The following is a 25826-nucleotide window of genomic DNA, read 5'->3' as shown; positions in this document are numbered from 1 at the left end:
GATTTCTTCATCATAGATGACTGGTACAGTACACAGTAAAAAGCCACTGCTGCATCCCATACTGTCTACTAGTTGTACTACCATACTTTTATAGCAACCCTAAATGTTTGATGTTGGAAAATTGATTATTAGACTATTCTGTTTGGTTCAGAATAATAAGTAATTGCGCTGTACGAGTGTGCACGAGCCAAGTATCCACGAGATGGCGCTTGGAAATCCTATTTTCAAAAATCCCTCCCTGTGTTTGACCTATCTTGACAATGACAATTTCCTGTTAGAAAAATTAGAAGGGGCTGGTCATATTGTGTTGTGTGCGTGTAGAAGAGAAACGCACTCTAAAGCAGGATGTGGTGAAGGGATTATTGGGCTACATTGGAAACTAAACTAGTCGAAGGAACCCATGCAGTGTACGGGACTGGTACACTGAATTCAAAGGATTACGGATGTCGAATACGGAAACGGGTGAGGAAGAGTATTTATGTTATTTTATAAAAAAGGTTAACACAAGTTTGGCGAAATAGCGGTTAATTTGCGGCTGTTAGGAAACTCCTTCATGAACCACGGAGCAGATTGACAGGTCGCTGAGCCCTTCGCTCTGAACTAACTACTATGATTACATCTATCATAATTATTCCAGCGGCTGTGGTTGCAACATTCTGACCGTGGAAACATTAACGTTTGTCAGCATGTTGTTGTTACATTGTAGAATATACATTGTGTATGTAAAATGTTTTATGTCTGTGTCGCTTATTCTGGTCTCTCTATTCTGAAACTTCTCTGTAGAGTGGAAATGAGAAGAGCGGCAGCGGCAAACAGTGGAGCTCAAGGAGCAGATTCTGGAAAGACAATTTCCACAGGACCAACAACAGCCAAGGAAAATGGACCGACAACGCCGAGCCCTCCAGTCAGCCCTACGACCCCAATCGCCCCGGTGGATCTGGGAGATGAGCCACAGTCCTCCGTCACAGACGCCACTCGGATGTGGATGAAATTTGCCAAGACCTTCATCGTTATTTTTCCCATTTACGTGTTGGGATATTTTGAGTTCAGCTTCAGTTGGGTTCTAATAGGGCTTGCCATCTTTTTCTGGTGGAGAAGAAATCAAGGGCATAAAAACAACAGATTGACCCGTGCCTTGGCGTTCTTGGAGCATGAAGAGAAAACTGTAAAACAACATTTGTCGACCTCTGAGTTGCCACCATGGGTAAGAATAACATTGTTTTGTTTTATTGAGTTAAACATTTTAAAGCTTCTAACAAAGCTAACAACTTTTTTTTCCTGGTCAGGTGTTACCGATGAATAGTCTTGTCAATGGTATCCCCCCATCCAGATTAGTGTTGCTAATCAACGTGATTGTTTCACAACTTCAAACAGCAGTTCACTTTCACCACATCACCTTGGTTGACAGTATACTGCTCAACAGCCCTCATGGACAGTCGAACTGTAAACGGTCCATATAGCCCATGGCAATCAGAGTAGCTATCTAGATCTGTACTGACCCCTGTACCTGCTGTGTCAGAGTAGTTCTGAGTTCCTTCTGAGGATGGCCTGGTTTATGTTATACTATAAGGGAGGGAGGAGAATATGGTTGAACTCCAAGAGATTGAGCTTCGGTAATATATCATTCAAGCATCAGTCTGACACTGAGGTGATCCAGCCAACTCCTTTTTAACTGGCTTAAGTAAAAAACAACAACAACATGGTTTTATGCTCAAATAATTTGTCACATGCATCATAAACTTAAGGTGTAGACTAACAGTGAAATGTGGGTCCTTTTCCAACAATAAAAGAAAGCTACAATTCAAAATAAAGAGTGGCACATGGCTATATATATACAGGGAGTACCAGTACTGAGTCATGTGCAGGGGCATGAGGTAATTCAGGTATTTGGACCACTTGGATTTTTTTCACATTTTGTGTTAAAAAGTGGGATTCAAATTCATTTAATTGTCTTTTTTTTTTGTCAACAATTTACACAATACTCTGTCAAAGTGTAAGACATTATTATTTTTATATATATATATATATATATATATATATATATATATATATATATATATATATATATATATATATATATATATATATATATATATATATATATATATATAACTATAATTGTTGCATAAGTATTCAGCTACCTGTGTCAATACATGTGTAACAATGTAGGTTCCGTCCCTCGCTTCGCCCCAACCTGGGCTCGAACCAGGGACCCTTGCACGCATCAACAACTGACACCCACGAAGCATTGTTACCCATCGCGCCACAAAAACCACGGCCTTTGCCACGCAAGGGGAAACCCTACTTCAAGTCTCAGAGCGAGTGAAGTCGCTGATTGAAACGCTATTAGCGCGCACCACCGCTAACTAACTAGCCATTTCACATCGGTTACACATGTTAGAATCACCTTTGGCATCGATCAGCTGTAAGCCTACTTGGGTGTCTATAAGAGCTTTGCACACCTGGATTGTGTAATATGTGTCCATATTTTTTCCCCCCTCAATTCTTCAAGCTCTGTCAAGATGTTGGGGATTTTCAAACAGATTTAAGTCAACACTGTAACTTGGCCACTGAGGAAAATTCACTGTCTTCTTGGTAACCAACTTCAGTGAAGATTTGTCCTTGTGTTGTAGGTTATTGTCCTGCTGAAAGGTGAATTCCTCTCCCAGTCCCTGGTGTAAAGCAAGTTCCCTTCAAGGATTTTGCCTGTATTTAGCTCCATCATGTTTCTTTTTATTCTGCAAAAACTCCAGTATTTGCCGATGTCAAGCATACCCATACTGTACCATGTCAAGCAGCCACCACCATGCTTGAAAATAAGGAGGCAGTTACTCAGTGATGTTGGATTTGCCCCCAAACATAAGGCTTTGCATTTAGGCCAAAAAGTGTATTCCTTTGCTGTTTTTTTTATTTTTTTTTATTAAACTTTTTTCAGTATTACTTTAGTGCCTTGATGCATGTTTAGGAATATTTTTATTCTGTATATTTGTGTTATTGTGGAGTCACTACAATGTTATTTATCCATCCTCAGTTTTTTTCCCATCACAGCCATTGAACTCTGTAGCTGTTTTAAAATCACCAATGGCCTCATGGTAACATACCTGAGCAGTTTAATTCCTGTCCTGCTGCTCAGTTCAGAAGGAAGACTATCTTTGTGTCTGGGTGGTTTAATATATCATCCACAGCATCATTAACTTGACCATGCTTAAAGAGATGATCAATGTCCGATTTGTTATTGTTACCCATCTACCAATCACTGCCCTTCTTTATGAGGCTTTCGAAAGACCCTGGTCTTTGTAGTTGAATCTGTGCTTGAAATTCAATACTTGACTGAGGGATCTTACAGATGTTCTATGTATGGGGGACAGAGGATGGGGTAGTCATTCAAAAAATCATGACAACCCAGATTATTTCACACATTGATTCCATGTAACTTATGTGATTTGTCAAGCCACATTTTACCCCTGAATGAATTTAGGGTTGCCGAAACAAAGGGTCTGAATACTTATGCAATGACTGTGTGTGTGCATACGCACACTAGGGCTCTGATAAGCTATGTGATCTGATGGAATTATTACTTTCTATTCTCCCGAACCCACCTAATTTATTCAGGTATTTCTATGCCCTGTAATAGGTACTTATTGTAGATCTGACAGGTTTTGACATTTCACTCTAAGCTAGGGCAAGTACAGGCAGCTTCGGTTAAGTGTATATAGCTCAATCAATTCCAGACACAACTTGTCTTGGTTAATGTCAGAAACCTGCTCCAGAGTCTGACATTTAGAAAATCAGCAGTAAGAAGCGAGCACTGTCTGTCAGGAGTGGTGGCATTGATTGTGATGTGATCCACAATACAATTGTTAGAGCATTATTAAAAAAATGCAGTAGGCCTTGGTGTTGGTGAGCCATGCCCTCTCTGTCTGTGTCCAAAATGGCACCCTATTCCCTACATAGTGCACTACATGTAACCATAGTCTTAAAGGCCCTGTGCATTACAAAGGGAATAAGGTGCCACTTGGGACACAGGCATGCTAGTTGTTTCAGCAAATATGCCTGGAATGAGGCTTGATAGGCGGTGTGGTAGTTTTGTGGACTGTTTTGTTAAAACAATTTGAAAGAAAGAAGCACACACTTCCCAAGAACTGTATTTTATGCCTAGAAGGCCAGCATCCTGGAGTCGCCTCTTCACTATTGATGTTGAGACTGGTGTTTTTGTGGGTACTATTTAATGAAGCTACCAGTTGAGGAATTGTGAGGCATCTGTTTCTCAAACTAGACACACTAATGTACTTGTCCTTTTGCTCAGTTGTGCTCCGGGGCCTCCCACTCTTTCTATTCTGGTTAGAGCCAGTTTGCGCTGTTCTGTGAAGGGAGTAGTATATACTGTTGTATGAGATCTTCAGTTTCTTGGAAATTTCTCACATGGAATAGCCTTCATTTTTCAGAACAAGAATAGACTGACCAGTTTCAAAAGAAAGTCTTTGTTTCTGGCCATTTTGAGCCTGTAATCGAACCCACAAATGCTGATGCTCCAGATACTCAACTAGTCTAAAGAAGGCCAGTTTTATTCCTTCTTTAATCAGGACAACAGTTTTCAGCTGTGCTAACATAATTGTAAAAGGTTTTTCTAATGATCAATTATCCTTTTTAAAATGATAAACTTGGATTAGCTAACACAACTTGCCATTGGAACACAGGAGTGATAGTTGCTGATGATGGGTCTCTGTACTCCTATGTACATATTCCATAAAAAATATGCCGTTTCCAGCTACAATAGTCATTTGCAACATTAACAATGTCTACACTGCATCTTAAGATTAGCAAATTAGCTTTCTGTCTTCACTAAACAATATGTTAAGATGATGTACACTGCACTCAAAGTTTGAGACCTTTTAAAAGACAGACGATTGATATCTGAGGGCAGACCTCAGGTCAGTATAAATCCGGTCATGACTGGCCTGTCTGTCCCTGGTTGACTGGGCCTCAGTTCTTTTACAACAGGATCGCTGGACTGTAATTAGGTCAAACTGTCAAGAAGAAAATAACTGTTAAAGTGTAGCAAAATACATCCTCCAAAATATAGGTCTAGTCCAGCGTTTCCCAAACTCGCTACTCGGGACCCCAAGGGGTGCATGCTTTGGTTTTTACCCTAGCATTACACAGCTCATTCAAATAATTCAAGTTTGATGATTATTTGAATCATCTTTGTAGTGCTAGGGCAAAAACCAAAACATGCACCACCTGGGGTTCCGTGTACCAAGTTTGGGAAACACTGGTCTAGTCAAATGGTCTATGTGGAGTAGAGGTTTCTCTCTCTTGTTCTGTTATGCTCTCTAATGGTGTGTCATAATGAGCATGGGTGGGGCCTCCCTCCGTGATGTGCCAAAGGGTGGGCCATTCAGTCCAGTGGAGAAAAAAAAGAAGAAAAAAAAAATATATATATATATATATATATATAATATATATATAAAATAATTGTGTGTCGAACAGAGAGCCTTGTGCTGCTGTGCTCTGCCTCTGACTACAGGGAGAATAGGCCTTGTTTGATTCTTTAAAATATCCAGGTCCTGTGCTGTTTTATGACCGTGACTTCCTTCACAGTCTCATGGGAGCGATGAGTGTTGAACAGAGCACTGTGCTCTTGAGTTCTGCCTCTGACTAAAGGGAGTAGAGAATAAGCCCTGTTTAACTCGTTCAAACCTGCAGTCATGTGTTCAAACCTGCAGTCATGTACCGCTGTTTCATATGACCCAGACCCCCTCCACACACAGTCTCCTCTCATGGAGTGATGAGACTGTCAGTGACTTTGGAGAAAAAGACAGTCCAGTCATCACAGTGCTCACTCACTGGATAATGTGACTGTGATGTGTTTCTGGATGATGTAGGGAAAACACACAGCAAAAAAGAGCGCTGTGACGGAAGCATCTCAAAGCTTTTACAGGCTTGAATTTGAGTTGATAACGGATAGATATTTGTATCACATTTCAAACGATGCAGTAGGCCTGTCATGTTGTATTTGCTAGGCCTGTATTGTTAGCTTGTGGCCCTGTGCTTTGTGACTTAGCAAGAGCATAGGTGTGTCACACACAGTGTCTTCTAAGCAGGCAGGCAAATCAGTAACTTAAGCAAACAAATGAAAGTTTGTTGTAACTGAAGTGGAAGGGAGGACACTTAGGCCTATGTGAAGTTAGTTTTACAAGGTGATTTAGATCCTTGTTAAATTAGCCTACTATGTGTATTTACTACCGTAAGATTAAATCCCTTTCCTGAGTTGTCTGTATACAGTGCATTCGGGAAAGTATTCAGACCCCTTTACATTTTCCACATTTTGTTACCTTAGTGCCTTATTCTAAAATGTATTAAATTACATTTTTCCCCATAATGACAAAGTGAAAACAGGTTTTTATACATTTTTGAAAATGTATACAAAATAATTAACTAAAATACCTTGTCTACATAAATATTCAGACCCTGCTATGAGACTTGAAATTGAGATCAGGTGCATCCTGTTTCCATTGATCATCCTTAAGATTTTTTGACAACTTGATTGGAGTCCACCTGTGGTAAATTCAATTGATTGGACGTGATTTGGAAAGGCACACCTGTCTATATAAGGTCCCACAGTTGACAGTGCATGTCAGAGCAAAAACCAAGCAATGAGGTTGAAGGAATTGTCCGTAGAGCCCCAAGACAGAATTGTGTCCAGGCACAGTTCTGGGAAAGGTTCTAAAAAATGTCTGCAGCATTGAAGGTCCAATGGCCTTCATCCTTCCTTCTTTATTAGAAAAAGTTTGGAACCACCAAGACTCTTCCTGTACAATCGGGGGAGAAGGTCCTTGGTCAGGGAGGTGACCAAGAACCTGATGGTCACTCTGGCAGAGCTCCAGAGTTCCTCTGTGGAGATGGGAGAACCTTCCAGAAGGACAACCACCTATGCAGCACTCCACCAATCAGGTCTTTATGGTAGAGTGGCCAGACAGAAGCCACTCCTCAATAAAAGGCACATGACAGCCGGGCTCCCGAGTGGCGCAACAGTCTAAGGCATTGCATCTCAGTGCTAGAGGTGTCACTACAGACCCTGGTTCGATTACAGGCTGTATCACAACCGGCCTTGATTTGGAGTCCCATAGGGGTTAGGGTTTGTAAATAAGAATTTGTTCTTAACTGACTTACCTAGTTAAATAAAACACCCCGACTGGAGTTTGCCAAAAGGCACCTAAAGGACTCTCAGACCATGAGAAACAAGATTCTCTGGTCTGATGAAACCAAGATTGAACTCTTTGGCCTGAATGCCAAGCGTCATGTCTGGAAGAAACCTGGCACCATCCCTACGGTAAAGCATGGTGGTGGCAGCATCATGCTGTGGGGATGTTTTTCAGCGGCAGGGACTGGGAAACTAGTCAGGATCGAGGGAAAGATGAGCGGAGCAAAGTACAGAGAGTTCCTTGAAAATCTGCTCAGGACCTCAGACTGGGGCACAGATTCACCTTCCAACAGGACAACGCAGGAGTGGCTTCGGGACAAGTCTCTGAACGTTCTTGAGTGGCCCAGCCAGAGCCCAGACTTGAACCCGATCGAACGTCTCTGGAGAGACCTGAAAATACCTGTGCAGCGACGCTCCCCATCCAACCTGACAGGGCTTGAGAGGATCTGCAGAGAAGAATGTGAGAAACTCTCCAAATACAGGTGTGCCAAGCTTGTAGTATCATACCTGAGGCTGTAATCGCTGCCGAAGGTGCTTCATCAAAGTGCTGAGTAATCGGTCTGAATACTAATTTAAATGTGTTATTTCAGTTTTTTATTGTAATAAATTTGCTAAAATTTCTAAAACCCTATTTTTGCTATTGGATATTGTGTGGATATTGATGGGGGGAAAAAAATATTTAATAAATGTTAAAGGCTGTAATGTAACAATGTGGAAAAAGTCAAGGGGTCTGAATACTTTCCGAATGCACTGTTATGTTGTGTGTGTGTGATCTAGTTCTGCTCTAGTTGCTCTAATGGTATGGTACATACTGGGCAATTCCACTAAGACTCAGATTTTTCACTTTAAAATGTTTTCTAAACAAAAACCATTGATTTCAACGTTTAACAAACCATACAACTCTATTTGCTGCTTAAAAAACATTTACTGGAAAAATTATACGGATGCAAAATTTGGTAATAGAATTATGGTAAAATCTCCCTCAGTTTTATTCTGTTACAAAACTTTATCTGCACAGTTCTTCCTGTAAATGTGTTTTTCTAAACTTTTAGTGTAAATTGTTAAGTCCTCATTGTGCATAGCGTTGTATGGTTTTGTTAAATCAGTGGTTTTTGTTTGGTATACATTTTAAAATAAAAGAATCTCAATCTCAGCATAATTCTGTTACCATGTAATTGCCATACTGTAGATCATGTGCCACAAAGGCCCGTGAAGTTCTGCCTGTGATCTGATACTCACCACAATGGCTCTCTTTGGTTCCTGTGGTGATTATGGGTCCCGCCCCACACCACCCTGAGGGCCTAAATATAGGTGGGAACAACTGTCTTGTGATATAGTATGACTTGTCCTGCGCTATTGACCGTCCACCAATGATATATTGCTATCCGACTGGCCTGACTATTTTCCACGGTACAGAAATTGCATCTTCTGATTGAGTTGGGGAAGATTCTTAATTGGTTTTGCTAACTCCTTCCTGTCCTTGCCTCTTTTTGAAAAATGTCAAAGGTAATCGAATAGAGGAACCAAATGCGCTTGTATGTAATGACTCTCCTTTTCCACTTCTGAGTCATCAGGCAAATTACATTTTACAGGGGTGGAATACCAAAATAAATGTGTAAAATTGTAAACAAATGTTCTGTAGGTAGTTGTGCAAGGCGTTTTTATAGATAAAAGGATAATTAGCATAAAACTTTAAAATGTGTGCGTGCTTTTCTCCTTTGACAACAGCTGATTTAAAGGGGATGTGTCTGATTTATAAAACACTTCTGCACTACCTGCTGTGAGAATACTATTGTGAATCCTCTGAAGTAGGTAATGGAGGAGGGGAGCAGCCTCATTTGTTCGCCTATAAACAAATTGAATCTCTCCTCAACCACTTATCGGTTTCCGGGTCATGGAGGAGAGAAGACTAATGAGAATCTCCCTTGGAAGTTGAAGCTGTCATTTTGACCTGATGACCTATAATGCCTCTGACACAGTTAGGGTACTGACTTTTGACCTCGTAACAGAACAGAATGTACGAGTGTGTGTGATAGTTTCATGGCACTAGGACCTTTATTTTGGTGAAGCCATGGCAATCTGGTGTAATAATACTAGCCTCGTCTTAAGCTCGCGAGATCAGGACGGTTCGTAACAGGCTATAATAATACTGACCTCTGTCACAAATTCATTATTCTGAGTGCAACACCAGTCACATGTTCTGTTCTCTCCTACCCAACAAAATGTAAATAGCTGGTGAGAGCAAGACTGCCGTGTCTAGCCCTATTTTTGTTATACTGTTTCCCTCTACTTCATAGAATGACGTGGAGGGAAACCGTATCACAAAAATGAAATTGTAATATACTGTAAACTCCTAAATGACTCCTCTAATGGTAAATGTTCACTGATTAGCGTGGTATTGCATAGTGTGTGAGTGAAGGAGACGATGACCCCTAGCTAGCTGCCCTGGTCTGGATTTCTAAACAGCTGTTCTGTGGGATTGTGGTTCCACCAGTCCAGCATGACTCCCATGGGCTGTCAGAAGGGCTTCTTCCCAAATGGCACCCTATTCCTTATATAGTGCACTTGTTTTAACCAGGGCTCTAAGCACAATATGGGGAATAGGGTACCATTTGGGACACATCCCAGCTTGATTCTCCCATGAGCTGTCACAAGGAGAGGGATGACCACATTGCTCCACTTCATGGCTGCTGAGATATGAGATTAGTATTATATTTACATACATTGATAAGACACAACTCCATGAACTATTCAGTATATTCATACTGGCTAAGATTAGTCAGGGTTGAATGAGCTTTCTAAATATCCGACAAGTTTATGTTCAGAATCAGAGAGTTTTAGCAGTTGCATTGTGACTTGTGTGACAGTTTCAAACAGTTTACTTGTGTGACAGTTTTCTGTTATTCAGACTACTCTGTTGTTGACTGTGGTGTGTTGCCCGGGGTACTAAAGCTGACACACTCTGAGTCTGTTGGTTGGAAACCATATTCCATCAGACTGACTGTTCAGTCAAACCAGGAAATAGCTTGACAATGAGTCAGAGCTGCTGGCTTTCCTCCTGTGAGGAATTACTGTGAACCTCTGCTTTTCTTTTCCACTAGCTGTGGGATCTCTCACTTTCAAGGCAGGCTGGAATATGCTGCTAGGCAACCTCAACTGTTGTTCTACAGACCCTAAAAAGGAGTGAAAAGTGGTCTGGCAACATGTAATTGAAGGGGGAACTCTAAAAAAAAAAAAAAAAAAAAAACGTTATCTGTGAAATGAATCGGTTTCCTTACTGTCTCACAGCATCGGAGTTGTCAAGGAAAATAAAGAAATGTCATTGTACAATATTATGCAGACTTATGCCAGGCTATTTGGGTTTGAGTTCATAGTATTGCGTTTTATAAACATGATCTTACAGTCAAATAAATATAGCTTCTTAGCGAGAGCAATTTATCAAGCAAGAATTTGGTAGGACTGGGAGTGGTCTGAGTTGGGAGGGGGAAACAGAAAACAAGCTGTTATTGGCAGAGTGGTTTGGAACTCTCTAACTAATTTGCCTACTGTTTTGTCACCAGGCAGGCCAAAAATCCATCTCACCAAAACAGGCTGAAGTTTCAGGTGGTCTTTTCAAACAGCTCTTACACTAAAAGGGCATTATCATAATTTTCACAATTTCACAGTATTATTCCAACAACTTAGTGTGGAAATATACGCTGAGTGTACAAAACATTAGGAACTATTTCCATGACATGGACCAAGGATCATCAACTAGATTCAGCCGCGGGCCGATTTTATTTATATTTTGTTATTATTTGAACACTGGGCTTCTTGTGGTCAGTTTGCAAACAGATGAAATGTTTCACTAAAACCAAATAATTTCTAACCTTGCTTACATTTGTATACTATCACGTGTCTCTCAATTATGCGTGGGAAGACTTGGGAACAGATTTCTTAAATTAAAATCACTTGGTGCTGATTTCCTGCTGTTTTTAGTCTTCTGTCCAACAATGAAAATTCCACACCAACAAAATGTTTTTTTGACTCAGAAAACTTGGGGAAAGGGGGCAAATAAAACCACCTTGGCTTGCAGGCTGCCAGTTGGGGAACACTGACATAGACTGACCAGGTGAATCCAGGTGAAAGCCATTATCCCTTATTGATGTTTAATCAACTTCAATCATTGTAGACGAAGGAGAGGAGACAGGTTAAAGAAGGATTTTTAAGCCTTGAGACATGGATTGTGTATGGGTGCCATTCTGAGGGTGAATGGGCAAGACAAAAGATGTAAGTGCCTTTCAACAGAGTATGGTAGTAGGTGCCAGGCATACTGGTTTGAGTGTGTTAAGAACTGCAATGCTGCTGGGTTTTTCACGCTCAACAATTTCCCGTGTGCCTCAAGAATGTTCCTTCACCCAAAGGACATGCAACCGACTTGGCACAACTGTGCGACGCATTGGAGTCAACATTTTGATTGAATTTAGCCTTTATTTAACTAGGCAAGTGAGTTAAGAACAATTTCTTATTTACAATGATGGCCTACCAAAAGTCAAAAGGTCTCTTGCGGGGACGTTGGCTGGGATTAAAAACATGGGCCAACATGGGCCAGCATCCCTGTGGAATGCTTTTGACACCTTGTAGAGTCCATGCCCCAATGAACTAAGACTGTTCTGAGGGCAAAAGGGGTGCAACTCAATATTAGGAAGGTCTTCCTAATGTTTTGTACACTCAGTGTATATAGAACACAGGAATATCACATTTTAATTAAAAAATGTTTACCCCTTTTTCTCCCCAATTTTGTGGTATCCAATTGGTAGTAGTTACAGCGATGAGACAAGACTGTAACTCCTATACGGACTCAGGAGAGGTGAAGGTCGAGAGCCATGCGTTCTCCGAAACACAACCCAACCAAGACGCACTGCTTCTTGACACAATGCCCACGGCGTATCGGAGGAAACGCCGTACACCGGGCAACCGTGTCAGCGTGCACTGCGCCCGGACCCGCCAGTGCACGATGGGACAAGGACATCTCTACTGGCCAAACCCTCCCCTAACCCGGACGACGCTGGGCCAATTGTGCCCCGCCCCATGGGTCTCCCGGTCATGGCTGGCTGCGACAGAGCCTGGACTCGAACCCAGAATCTCTAGTGGCACAGCTGCCACTGCGACGCAGTGCCTTAGACCACTGCGCCACTCGGGATGCCGAATGTCACGTTTTTGACTGGACTAGGCCTTTTAACCTTTATTTTGACAGGGAGTCATGCTGAGACTCTTACATATGAGCCAAACATACACATCAATGCTAGTTTAAGGAACACTTCATCACTACTATGATACAGTATGGTTCCTTTCATCATTGAACTGATGTAGTCTGTGTCGAGTACATCCTAAGGACCCTGCCCAGTGCACATTGAGTTCATCTCTCTGTCTCAAAATGAGCCCAGGGTTGCTCTCCGAACATCTGTGTGTGTGGCATGAATGTTTGTCTATTCCTAAAGGCGCCCTATCCCCTATATAGTGCACTATACAGTGCATTCGGAAAGTATTCAGACCCCTTGACTTTTTCCACATTTTTTTACATTACAGCCTTATTCTAAAATTGAATAAATAAAACATTTCCTCATCAATCTACACACCATACCCCATAATGACAAAGCAGAAAAGAAAATTGCGAATGTATTAAAAATAAACAGATACCTTATTTACATAAGTATTCAGACCCTTTGCTATGAGACTCAAAATTGAGCTCAGAATGCATTGATCCTTGATGTTTCTACAACTTGATTAGAGTCCACCTATGATAAATTCAATTGATTGGACATGACTTGGAAAGGCACACACCTGTCTATATAAGGTCACACATTTGACAGTGCGTGTCAGAGAAAAAGCAAGCCATGAGGTTGAAGTAATTGTCTGCAGCATTGAAGGTCCCCAAGAACCCAGGGGCCTCCATCATTCTTCAATGGAAGAAGTTTGGAACCATCAAGACTGTCCACCCGGCCAAGCAATTGGGGGAGAAGGGCCTTGGTCAGTGAGTTGACCAAGAACCAAATGGACACTCTGACAGAGCGCCAGAGTTCCTCTGTGGAGATGGGAGAACCTTCCAGAAGGACAACCATCTCTGCAGAACTCCACCAATCAGGCCTTTATGGTAGAGTGGCCAGATGAAAGCCACTCCTCAGTAAAAGGCACATGACAGCCCGCTTGGAGTTTGGGACACTATTCAGGATCAAGGAGAAGATGAATGGAGCAAAGTACAGATCATTGATGAAAACCTGCTCAGGACCTCAGACTGGGGCGAAGGTTCCCCTTCCAACAGGACAATGACCCTAAGCACACAGCCAAGACAATGCAGGAGTGGCTTCAGGACAAGTCTCTGAATGTCCTTGAGTGGCCCAGCCAGAGCCCAGACTTCAACCCGATTGAACATCTCTGGAGAGACCTTAAAATACTGTGCAGCAAAGCTCCCCTTCCAACCTCAGAGCTTGAGAGGATCTGCCAAGGAGAATGGGAGAAACTCCCGAAATACAGGTGTGCCAAGCTTGTAGTGCACTACCCAAGAAGACTCAAGGCTGTAATTGTTGCAAAAGGTGCTTCAACAAAGTACTGAGTAAAGGGTCTGAGTACTTACAGTACCAGTTAAACGTTTGGACACACCTACTCATTCCATGGTTTTTCTTTATTTTCCTATTTTCTACATATGATGTGATAACTGGCTCTCATGAGGACCGCCACAGGAAAGGAAGACCCAGAGTTACCACTGCTGCAGAGGATAGATTTACCAGCCTCAGAAATTGCAGCCCAAATAAATGCTTCAGAGTTCACGTAACACACATCTCAACATCAACTGTTCAGAAGAGACTGCATGAATCAGGCCTTCATGGTCAAATTGCTGCAAAGAAACCACTACTAAAGGACACCAATAAAAAGAAGAGACTTGCTTGGGCCAAGAAACATGAGCGATGGACATTAGACAGGTGGAAATCTGTGCTTTGGTCTGATGAGTCCAAATATTAGATTTTTTGTTCCAACCGCTGTGTCTTTGTGAGACGCAGAGTAGGTGAACGGATGATCTCCGCATGTGTGGTTCCCACCGTGAAGCATGGAGGAAGAGGTGTGGGGGTGCTTTGCTGGAGACACTGTCAGTGATTTATTTAGAATTCAAGGGACACTTAACCAGCATGGCTACCACAGCATTCTGCAGCGATATGCCATCCCATCTGGTTTGCGCTTAGTCCCACTATCATTTGTTTTTCAACAGGATATTGACCCAAAACACACCTCCAGGCTGTGTAAGGGCTATTTGACCAAGAAGGAGAGTGATGGAGTGCTGCATCAGATGACCTGGCCTCCACAATCCCCTGACCTCAAACCAATTGAGATGTTTTGGGATGGGTTGGACCTCAGAGTGAAGGAAAAGCAGCCAACAAGTGCTCAGCATATGTGGGAACTCCTTCAAGACTGTTGGAAAAGCGTTCCTCATGAAGCTTGTTGAGAGAATGCCAAGAGTGTGCAAAGCTGTCATCAGGGCAAAGGGTGGCTATTTGAAGAATCTCAAATATAAAATATATTTTGATTTGTTTAACGCTTTTTTGTTTACTACATGATTCCATGTGTTATTTCATAGTTTTGATGTCGTCACTATTCTACAATGTAGAAAATAGTAAAAATAAAGAAACCCTTGAATGAGTAGGTGTGTAAACTTTTGACTGGTACTGTATGTAAATGTGATATTTCAGTTTTTTAATTTTAATACATTTGCAAAAATGTCTAAAAACCTGTTTTTGCTTTGTCCTTCTGAGGTATTGTGTGTAGATTTATGAGGGGAAAAACTATTGAGTCCATTATGGAATTAAGTTGTAACGTAACAAAATGTGGAAAAATGAAATGGGTCTGAATACTTTCCGAATGCACTGTATATAGTGAACTGTGTCCCGTTTGGGGATTCAGCCTAAGCCTGCCTGCAGAAGCTCTGTCTGTCTGGTAGTTATGTAAATCCAACTGCTTATCTGTCACAGTCGACTCCCTGTCTTAGCTATTTCTGAGCGGCTTGGTGCTGTTCTCATGCTGTCCGCCTGAGACCCCAAATACTGCAGCCTCGTCTTTGAATCAATGCACAGAATCAGCCCTTTCCTCATCTGAGCTTTAGACGTGCTGCTTTAGCACCATTAAACATTACTACCAAACCAAACGAAGGTGATATGTTGTGTAATTAGACTGTATTAGTAGTATACAATCATTATACAACTCAAAGTACTGGTGTATCCCGTTTATATAGCCAAGTTATCGTTACTCGTTGTGTATGTATTCCTTGTATTAATGTAAAAAAAATTCTCTCTGCATTGTTGGGAAGGGCCCGTAAGTAAGCATTTCACTTAATCTACACCTGTTGTTAACGAAGCATGTGACAGATTTTATTTGATTGATCCTGTCAATCTGTCAGTTGTTACTGTCTATTGCCCCTATAGTCTTTATTGAATGTCTGTTTTAATGTCAAACTGTTGACCAACCTGTAATGACATTGTGATGTTTTCATCTACCCCACAGCATCTCTTCAGACAGCTCACATATTGAACGAATACGAACTGATCCATTATTCTCTTCATTCCAGGTCCATTTTCCAGATGTGGAGAGAGTGGAATGGCTCAACAAGGTACTGAACATCTTCACTGCAGTGCGTTGTCCTACAGTACACCAATCAGACCTGGGTTCAAATACCATCTTTCAAATACGTTGAAAATCTTTCAAATACTTTGTTTGATCTAGCCTGCCTAGAGTGCCAGATTAGTGGGTTTTTTGCAGTTTTGGGACTATCGTATTGGTCCATCAAGCTCAGTCAAGCACAGATAACATATTTGAAATTATTTAAAATAGTATTTGAACCCGGTCCAATACCAACTTTCCCGGCAGCAGCACTTGCCCTGCTCTAGATAAGTGGTACAGTGTGGAGGCAGGGAAGCGGGCGGGAGGGCAGCAGCCTCTTATAAATAGGCCCTTATCTGGAGCTCTGCTAACCCAGCTCCAGTACCAGCCTCCCTGGGGACCCTTCTAACTCCAGGAACTGGGAGGAGTCATTACTCTTACAGTTACTGTAAAAACCAGACTTATAGGGATTTAGTCCACAATGTTTCAAAGACACATTAGATAATAAAACGAGAGATTGACCTCTATTTGTTTTGCAGGAGTGTTATAGATGCTATTGTTTTTGTAGTAGGTTTATGTGGTAAGGAGTTCATGCATTAGTACTTAAAGTAGAGCCCGTAAACTACACTAGGGCCACACCCAAACCAAATAGATGTGTCAGTTGAGGTAACGTTATGTGTGGCAGGCAATTATGAGGGCATTTCCTGCCTATTATCTATGACAAAATAATGCTACGAATTTTCCCTCTGGGATTAATAAAGTATTTTGGATCTTAATTCAACGGTCTCATTCAATCAATCCATGCAGAGAACAGGGCCATTACCTATGTAGTGTCTCTGTCAGACATTGAGCTTTGAGAATATGACCTGTGTAACCCTGAGTCTTCCTCTGTCTCCCTCCCCAGACAGTGAAACAGATGTGGCCGTACATCTGTCAGTTTGTTGACAAACTGTTCAGAGAAACCATTGAGCCGGCTGTGAAGGGGGCTAATGCTCACCTCAGCTCCTTCTGCTTCACCAAGATCGACATGGGGGACAAGGTGAGACTGAGGCATATAGATATGCATGTATGTTTCCAGTGATGAGTTCTGGGGTCAATGTTACTGTTAGTTATGTTCCCACTGTTATGTCGAGCAGTGTGGAAAATGTTCTATATCTTGTTATATGCTGTAGGTGTTTATTCTGTATAATATAGTTCTTAGGTGTTTGTTGTTTACCGTCATTAGCCCTATCAACAATGTCCAGCAATTTTTCATGTGTGTAAGTTTTCAAACTTGTTAACCTTGTAAGGGAATTTAGGAAATACATGCTTGAAGTATGGTTGGACAAGCATTTTGGGTTTGAGCACACAGAGGCACCTGTCAACCATTGGGTCCTGCTTTGTCATCCTATCCTCCCCCCCCCTCTCTCCTGCTCTCCCTCCATCTTTCTCCTTCTCTCTCTACAGCCTCTAAGGGTGAACGGGGTCAAAGTGTACACTGAGAATGTGGACAAACGGCAGATTATAATGGACCTGGAGATTAGGTATACGTCACATGCACTGTGGTTAAATTTGGAGATACTTTTTTTATATCATTATATATCAAGACAATTTTTAAAAATCTTTTCAGCTTTGTTGGAAATACAGAGATTGATGTTGACATCAAGAAATACTACTGCAGAGCTGGTATAAAAAGTATACAGGTATGTTATATGCATGTTTTTATATCATACACATGCATACACTACTTTCTATTGGGAAATGTTGTGACTTTCTCCGACTATTCAGTTGATATACCAGACCTCCCGAGCTTGATGAAAATCTGTCTGGTGCATGAGACTAACCATTAGCCACCTCCGTATTTGGCTATGTATTATGAAAATTAGCGTTGTTTTGGATGTTTTTTTTTTCTTCACATAATATGTTGACACTTGATAGATAAGGGTGACGGTTGATTATACAACATTACAAGAGGTTGCCCTTACAAACCACCAGCATATTTGCTGTTCAGAGATCAGAGAGAGACAGTTGTTTGCAGGGTAGTCTATAGTAATCATTGCGAACCCATTCTGATTGGCCAGATTTGAGACTGCAGTCTCAGGTGGTCTGTATCCACTCTGGTAGGCTGTTTTGGAATCAGTCCAGATTTCAGACGGTTTTGTTGGCTCCTAATAGATGGCTGGCTTTTCACTGTAACCATTTTTGTTCAGATTGAAGCCCTTAAATGTGGCAATCTGCAATCTCATATGTTTTGTTTTGATTCTGACCAAGCCACTGTTTTGAGTAAACATGACAATAAGACTACAGCAGTATGGTTAATCAGTATGGTTAATCAGTATGGCAGTATGGTTAATCAGTATGGTTAATCAGTATGGTTAATCAGTATGGCAGTATGGTTAATCAGTATGGCAGTATGGTTAATCAGTATGGCAGTATGGTTAATCAGTATGGCAGTATGGTTAATCAGTATGGTTAATCAGTATGGTTAATCAGTATGGCAGTATGGTTAATCAGTATGGCAGTATGGTTAATCAGTATGGCAGTATGGTTAATCAGTATGGCAGTATGGGTATTGAACATGTCCAATATTTCCATTGCATGTTAAGGGCTGACTGTTTAATTGCTTGCGCTTGCAACCAAATTTGGAGCTCTAGACAGTCTCTACATTTCTGAGTAAAGAGTCACTTCAGTCAGGATGGATACTAATAAAAGCAGTGGAACATTTAGTAATACAACTCAGGTCAGACTTTTCCTTGAGACAACAAGAAGACAGTCATGTACAATTTGTCAAATAGATTAATCAAAAGTTTATTGTACCGCTGTTTCCTATGTAATAAGATAGAGACCTATAAATTGTATGTTACAATGATCTGCAATCGAAAAGTCACTGATTGGCATGTTTTCTGCAGCTTCACGGTGTCTTGAGGGTCGTCATGGAGCCCCTGCTCGGAGACATGCCATTGATCGGAGCCCTGTCAGTTTTCTTCCTGAAGAAGCCTGTAAGTATTGGCAGCCATTTTGACTTATTCTAGAACTACTGCAGTGGTTGGAACCACTGAGGAGGGAATGGTCAGCAGACCGCTGGATGTGAAGGACGTTGTATTGAGCTCCTGTTCCAGAAAACCCATTTCCCACGGCTTGCAGCCCAAATGGCTACCAATTCCCTTTATAGTGCACTACTTTTGATGGGCCCTGGACAAAAGTAGTGCACTTTATAGTGAATAGTGTGCTATTTGAGATTCAGCCTTAGTCCATACCCTGCTCTTTAGCAGCTGTCTTCATGGGTCAGCATGTGTTATAGATTGAGGGTTTGATATGGGGTCCCTTAGGAGGATGATACGTTCCAGTAAAAGGACAATGAGGGGGCACTGTAGCTTCCTGTTGGATTCATTACAGCTGAAAACATAATGAACTGGTGTACAATAGCTTGGATATATTTCCTAGATGGGTAATAATACTCAGGTCTTATTTTAAACAGACCCAGTTTCAGGCGGTGTTGATTACCAGTCCAGTAGTCACACGTCATTTGTCTTTTTGACAAAGGATGTTTTATTTTTAGGGGTGTGAAGTTATGGGTCTCAAGGAGCATTGCTGTGTTGTTATTGTCAAGATATGGGTCGTATCACCTCTGTGTCTGGGTCATATCGCCTGTGTCTGGGGAGTTTGGGGAGAGCAGATTTGCTTTGTCTTTAGCCTCCTCTGTGCCCTTATGCTGTCGAGGCTGCGTCTTTCTCATTGGGTAGGATTTATATAGACTTTCCTCTATGCTCATTGCCTTGTTATTACTCAGTAAAGGTCTGTGGTAAATCATCCGGACATCCAGTCTATACCATCTCATACAACTCTCCCCTCTTGGCCTAATACATCTTAACCCCTTAATGAACTACAGTCCGTTAGTGTTGGACCAGTGCTGTGAGCGGAGTTGAATTATTTCTTGCCAGTTTAGTTAAATTTGATCATCTTCACACAGTCCAGTCTAGTCTTGATGACTACAATAGCATCCTGCATTTTCCCAGCCAGTCTATAACTGTACGCTCATTGTAAAACATAATCCAATTCACTGTTAGTATCAGAGCTGTGATGCACTTGTATAGTATAATACAGTACAGTTTGAATAGATATGTTGCATCAGGGATAGAGACTGTCATCATCCCTATAAACACAGACCAGGCTGAGGCAGAGCCACAGTTATTTCCCCCTGATGTAGTCAGAGGCCTGGTTAGAAGTCCTGGGATAAAGACTGGGGTGTAATGAGAGTCCTTTAGAGTGACAGACAGCCATCTAAGTCTTATTTTAACCTCTGGAGTTCTGCTCTCTCCTCAACTGGATCTGTTTTTAACCTGGTCCAAGATCTGTTTGTGCTGTCTTGACAGATCTGGGACCAAGTTAGACTGCTATAGAGCACATGGTTATTGTCCACAATGGCCTCTGACCTGTGGTCCAGTCATGGAGACTTTCTTAACCTGTTGAGGATCTTATCCCGATCTTATCCCGGTATTGGGATTCATTGTCATGTGACCATGGCGGGGAATTCAAAACTGCAAGAGTAATCATTTCAAAAAATCAAATAATCAACTATTTTCCTCCATTTGAAAGATATATCTCCTAAATCTAACCACGCTGTCCGATTTTCAGAGGCATTACGGAGAATGCATAAAGTTAGGTTATGTGAGGAGAGTACATTGACAATAGCTGCGTGTAATGTTTAGCCAATTCAAAGAAGGGCATCAACAGACAGAAAACTAGCTAGAATTATGCACTTACCTTTGACAATCTGCATCAGATGACACTCATAGGACATTATGTTATACAATACATGCATTTTTAGTTCCATCAAGTTCATATTTATATCCAAAAACAGCATTTACAGTCGCGGTGAAATTCAGAATTTTTTTCGGCTCGAATGCACCCAGTGAATCCAGCATTACAAATCACGGAATTACTATTCGAAAACATTGGTAAATTATAATATTGTCATTCAAAGAATAATATATTATCATCTCGTAATTGCTACCGAAGGGCCAGATCTCAAAATAACTTTACTGGGAAATCACATTTTGTATAAACTGGGTACTATGCTAACAACAATAAGCTATATGCTAAGCTAAGCTAAGCTATACCGTTAGCATTAGCATCATCTAATATCGATAATAACATTCTAAATATCCCCTTACCTTTGATTATCTCCATCAGAAGGCGCTGCCAGAGATCCCAGGTCCAGAACAAATGTGGTTTCTTTTGACAAAGTTCATAATTTATGTCCAAATAGTTAGCGTTCAGTAGGCTCCCACAAAATGAGGTGGGCAGTGTAAAGTCACGTCGAAAAACTAAAGAAAACCTAGTAAATAATCTATTTACGTTTGTTTAAACATGTCAAACGTTGTTTAGCACTAATCTTTTGTTCCATTTTTAACGTGAAACATCAGTAAACATCAGTAATATTTTCACACAACCTATCAAGTGTCTAGAATAAACGATAATGACAAAGGCACTCTTCTCAGATTCATGCGCAGGCGCAAAAAATGAAGTGATGACGTGTCAACTTGTAAGCTTTCTAATTCGGTGTGTATTTATCACAGATGCTTCAAACAACTTTCTAAAGATCGTTGACATCTAGTGGAAGCAGTAGGAGTTGCGAACTGAATCCTTTCTCACTGTGGTATCTTTAAAACAATGACACTAAATAGTACAGCCACAAAATTCTCATTTTTTTTTATCTATTTTTCTCAGGTTTCTGCCTGCAATATGAGTTTTGTTATACTTACAGACACCATTCAAACTGTTTTAGAAAATTCAGAGTGTTTTCTATCCGAATGTGTTAATAATATGCATATCCTAGCTTCTGAGTTGGTGTAGGAGGCAGTTAAAAATGGGCACATATTTTTTTCAAAATTCTCAATACTGCCCCCGTGGCCCGTAGAGGTTAAGAATGAATGTAAGGTCCACCCCTCTACCCTGTCTTGAATTTGTTTTTGAATTTACCGCCCCTTGAAGAAGGTATTACCTGTAAAGCGTTGTGCCTTCATACTCCTCCTGCCCTTCTACCCTGACAGTCTATCTGTCCCCTGAGTTGTGTAGACGTTTGTTCTCAGAGTTACCATCAGGGAGGTATGACAGCCTTTAGGACTGGCTGGTAACCAGTGCCCCGTCTGAGCTGGAGGCGAGGGAGGAGCGTGCCAAGAGTGTGGTGGAAATGTGAGCAGCGTTGCTGTGGCTACGTAGCGTAGTGGCTGTGTGTTTGAAAGTAGAGCAGAGCAGCCAGCCAGGATAAAAGGCCTCACCAGGACTGTTTGATGCTGCAGAATTCTCCTGCCATGCGGTCATAACTAAAGAGGAAACCACCTTTTCTTTCCACTGACTAACGGATGATATTTGTTCAACCCAATGTAATTACAGTGAGATACCTATCGTGTGCTCTCATCTATAAACAGCACTGAATGTTGTTGTTGTTAAAACAATTATCTTTGGATAATCAATGTATTTTACTGGTACTTGGTTGTTGTTGATAAGAGTTATGACTTAGTTAGTACAGCCAGTATGTTCCAGTGTTGTACAGAAGGCTTAGTGACAGGGCCTGTGCAGAAGCCCTTGCGTGTTCATGTTTGTCTGTTCCTGTAAGCTCTGGCACGGTGTGGTGGTGTGGCCTGTTCTGAAGACTAAGTGGTGCACACAGGAAGTGCACGCACGCTCTGCCACCCCGCCCTGCCTTGCCAGATAAAAGCCGGTAGCGGTTCGTATTGCTGTGCAGCCTACGTGCCAGTCAGCCAGCCACTGCTCTTTATATCAGTCAGAACAATGGAGCAGGCTGTAAAACAGGCAGTAAAACTCATTTGTGTCAGTATCTGGAGATAGGAAAATCATCATAAATGCCTTGCCCATGTCTTCAACAAATGATGAGAGCATCATCACAAGCTAATGTTCCTTCCCTTCATCTCTATCTCACGTTCCTTATTTTGTCCTGTTTTTTTGTTATGCATTTTGGGGTAAGGCATCATGTGCCACTCCTTGCATGACAAGACAACAAGGAAATATACAGTGAGCTCCAAAAGTATTGGGACAGTGACAAATGTTTTGTTGTTTTGGCTCTATACACCAGCATTTTGGATTTGAAATTTATATATATTTTTTATTTAACCTTTATTTAACTAGGAAACTTAGTTAAGAACAAATTCTTATTTTACAATGACTGCCTACCCCGGCCAAACCCTCCCCTAACCCAGAAGACGCTGTGCCAATTGTGCGCCGCCCTATGGGACTCCCGATCACGACTGGTTGTGATACAGACCGAGATCGAACAAGGGTCTGTAGTGACGCCTCTTGCACTGAGATGCAGTGCCTTAGACCACTGCGCAACTCGGGAGCCCAAATAGCTATGAGGTTAGCTTTTAATTTTAGGGTATTTTCATCAATATCGGGTGAACCGTTTAGAAATTACAGCACTTTTTGTACATAGTCCCTTCATTTTAGGGGATCAAAAGTGTTGTTAAAAATTCACTTATGTGAAGTATTTGGTCCCATATTCATAGCACGCAATGACTACATCAAGCTTGTGAATAATGAGTGAGAAAGTTACAGACGAACAAAATTCATAAGCTAACCTCTCACCATTACATTAACAGGGGACGTTAGCATTTTGGGGGGGTATAACATTTGTGCGTCTATCCGTAATCATGGTAGCATCTATATTCATGTAGAAGTGTTTAGGAACATATTCTATTGTTATTTACAATGAAAGGGACTCCAAAATGACACATTATTTACCATTTAATTTCTATTGGGCACAAAACGATCTTAAATGAAATCAAAACAAACAGCAAATGCATCCAACAAATTTGTAGTCACAAGGTTAATGTAGTCATTGCGTGCTAAGAATATGGGACCAAATACTTCACTTTTTACTACTTAAATACACATGTAAGTGAATTTGTCCCAATACTTTTGGTCCCCTAAAATGGGAGGACTGTGTACAAAAAGTGCTGTATGGATGAAAATACCCCCAAATTAAAGCTGAACGGCTGCCCTTTAACCTCACAGTCATTGTATCATTTCAAATTGCTGGAGTACAAAGAAGAACAATACTTTTGGAGCTCTCTGTAGGTGTGAATCAGCGTTTGTTCTCTGTGAAAGTCAGTTCAGTCCACTCTTCCTGGTCGTATTCTGAACAAGTAGGCATGCTTCTCATTTAAACATTACTGGGTTGGCTTGGGCTCATGTTACCAGAATTCAGGATCCCTGAGTTTATCCTGACAGAGTTCTCTGGATTGATGTTAAAAGTTGAATAACATGATCATACTACAGCCCAACATGACGTGTTCACCGTGTGTAGCCTAAGGCTAGGTTATATTAGAGCTTTATGGGAAAGAATGTTGCTGTGTCGCAGTCAGAATATAATCGTGTCAAAGCTTGTGCCTGCAGCTCTTGTTAGAATGTGGGAGAATACATGTTTGAATGTCACCTCTGGTCTCTGGAAATTTTCCTTTGACGATTGACAAGCCTGAATTTAGCCATAGGCTATATCACGCTCTCTCGTTCCTTAGACACACATTCAGACAGTATTTTTATGGTGTACTTGAACAGCTTTATTCTTCATACTAAGTACATCTGTGCTTATGTACGCTACAAGTCAAATCCTCATCTTAAATCACACAAATGTTGACATTCTTATTTGCTTAATGGCCTGTTGCTCACCTTTGCAGATATTCTTAAGTGAACAAAGTTAGAAACGTAATCTCACCCTGAGTCCCCTGACACACACACATCCCACAGTTCAGAGGCATATCCCTGACCACTGGCACATGAGACATGACATCATATTACGCCATGTTTGGTTTACGTCTATTTTGTTACCATGACAACTGGTACTGTTGGCGCTAGGAACACAAGCATTTTGCTACACCCGCAATAACATCTGCTAAATATGTGGATGCGAACAATAAAATGTGATTTGATTTGACTAATAAGTCATTTTATGGTAAATAGGTTTTGACTATCCTAAATGATGTGGTAGGAAACGTTAACGTGACAATGCCATGATTCTTACCTAGAATTGGTTTAGGCCTACCCTCCCTATTCAAACAGCATGTCTGTCAATGTTTTTATTTTTAGATACAGCGAACACTGAGTTAATTTGATGTGCTAGGTAATAGTCGTAGATTGCTTAACTATCATGACATTTTCTTTATTGCAACTATGACTCATAAAGTAAGAGAGCATAGCCTAGATGGAGACATTCAGTGGGCAGGACTCCTGGCTTGGTTACTGGCACAGAGAAAGACATGGGCTGCATCCCAAATGGGATGCAAAAGTAATGCACTATACAGGGATAGGGTGCCATTTGGGGTGCACAGACGAACCCAGTAACATAGCTAGCCAGGTCACGTTCCCATAGAGACTGTCACGACATAGCATTCTCAGAGTTTGATTCCTTCGTTTACGTCCCTGGTACACTGTCCAGTGCCTACTCATTCCTGAGCCTACTAAATGTTTGCCATTGTACTGAGTGGTTTTGCAGTCTGTGTAGTATTGTGATGCTTTAGTGCACTGTTGCTGCACACAGACTCTGGCATTGTCCTGAAAACTTCTAGTTGGCGTTACAGTATTTGTTTTGTTTTCCAATCCGCACTAAGAATGTGTCCCAAATGACACTTTATTCCCTGGTTAAAAACTCTGGTCAAAAGTAGTGAAAAGTACTACATATGGAAAAAGGGTGCCATTTAGGATACAGACTATGCTTGCCACATACTGTACAGTCTACAGTCATCCCTTCCATAAAACCTGTGCAGAATGAACAATTACTGATTCGGTATAGTTTGCCCTTTGTAGTGAGAATCTTAGAAGCCTTATCTCTCTCTCCTGGGCCTGCACTGTATTCCATTCTTTTTGAGAATGCTAATTTTCCTCAAGAAATTGCTTTTCGCTTTAGACAGCATTTTTAAAGTTAATGTCCGTGTTCACTGTTCAGGTCAAAGTGATGACTGTCTTACTAGGTACTGGAGTGGTCATTGTAGGAGTCTTCAAA

At 41.3% G+C, this 25826-nt stretch overlaps 1 protein-coding gene across 4 annotated transcripts in view; it reads left to right on the top strand.

The window, feature by feature from the left end:
- The first annotated feature begins 283 nt into the window (after positions 1-283).
- LOC115169810 (extended synaptotagmin-2-B) overlaps positions 284-25826 on the top strand; it is a 51748-nt gene continuing 26205 nt past the window's right edge. For all 4 annotated transcript variants that reach the window (XM_029725786.1, XM_029725785.1, XM_029725784.1 and 1 more), the window contains exons 1-7: positions 284-462; positions 784-1204; positions 15798-15839; positions 16734-16868; positions 17276-17352; positions 17439-17511; positions 18718-18807. In XM_029725786.1, coding sequence (XP_029581646.1) covers positions 791-1204; positions 15798-15839; positions 16734-16868; positions 17276-17352; positions 17439-17511; positions 18718-18807 — 831 coding nt within the window. In that variant the 5' untranslated portion in view covers positions 284-462; positions 784-790. The remainder of the gene's footprint in view (positions 463-783; positions 1205-15797; positions 15840-16733; positions 16869-17275; positions 17353-17438; positions 17512-18717; positions 18808-25826) is intronic.

This window comes from Salmo trutta, chromosome 31 (genome assembly GCF_901001165.1).
Source record: "Salmo trutta chromosome 31, fSalTru1.1, whole genome shotgun sequence".
Taxonomy (NCBI): Eukaryota; Metazoa; Chordata; class Actinopteri; order Salmoniformes; family Salmonidae; genus Salmo; species Salmo trutta.
This window is presented reverse-complemented; position numbering and strand designations above follow the sequence as displayed.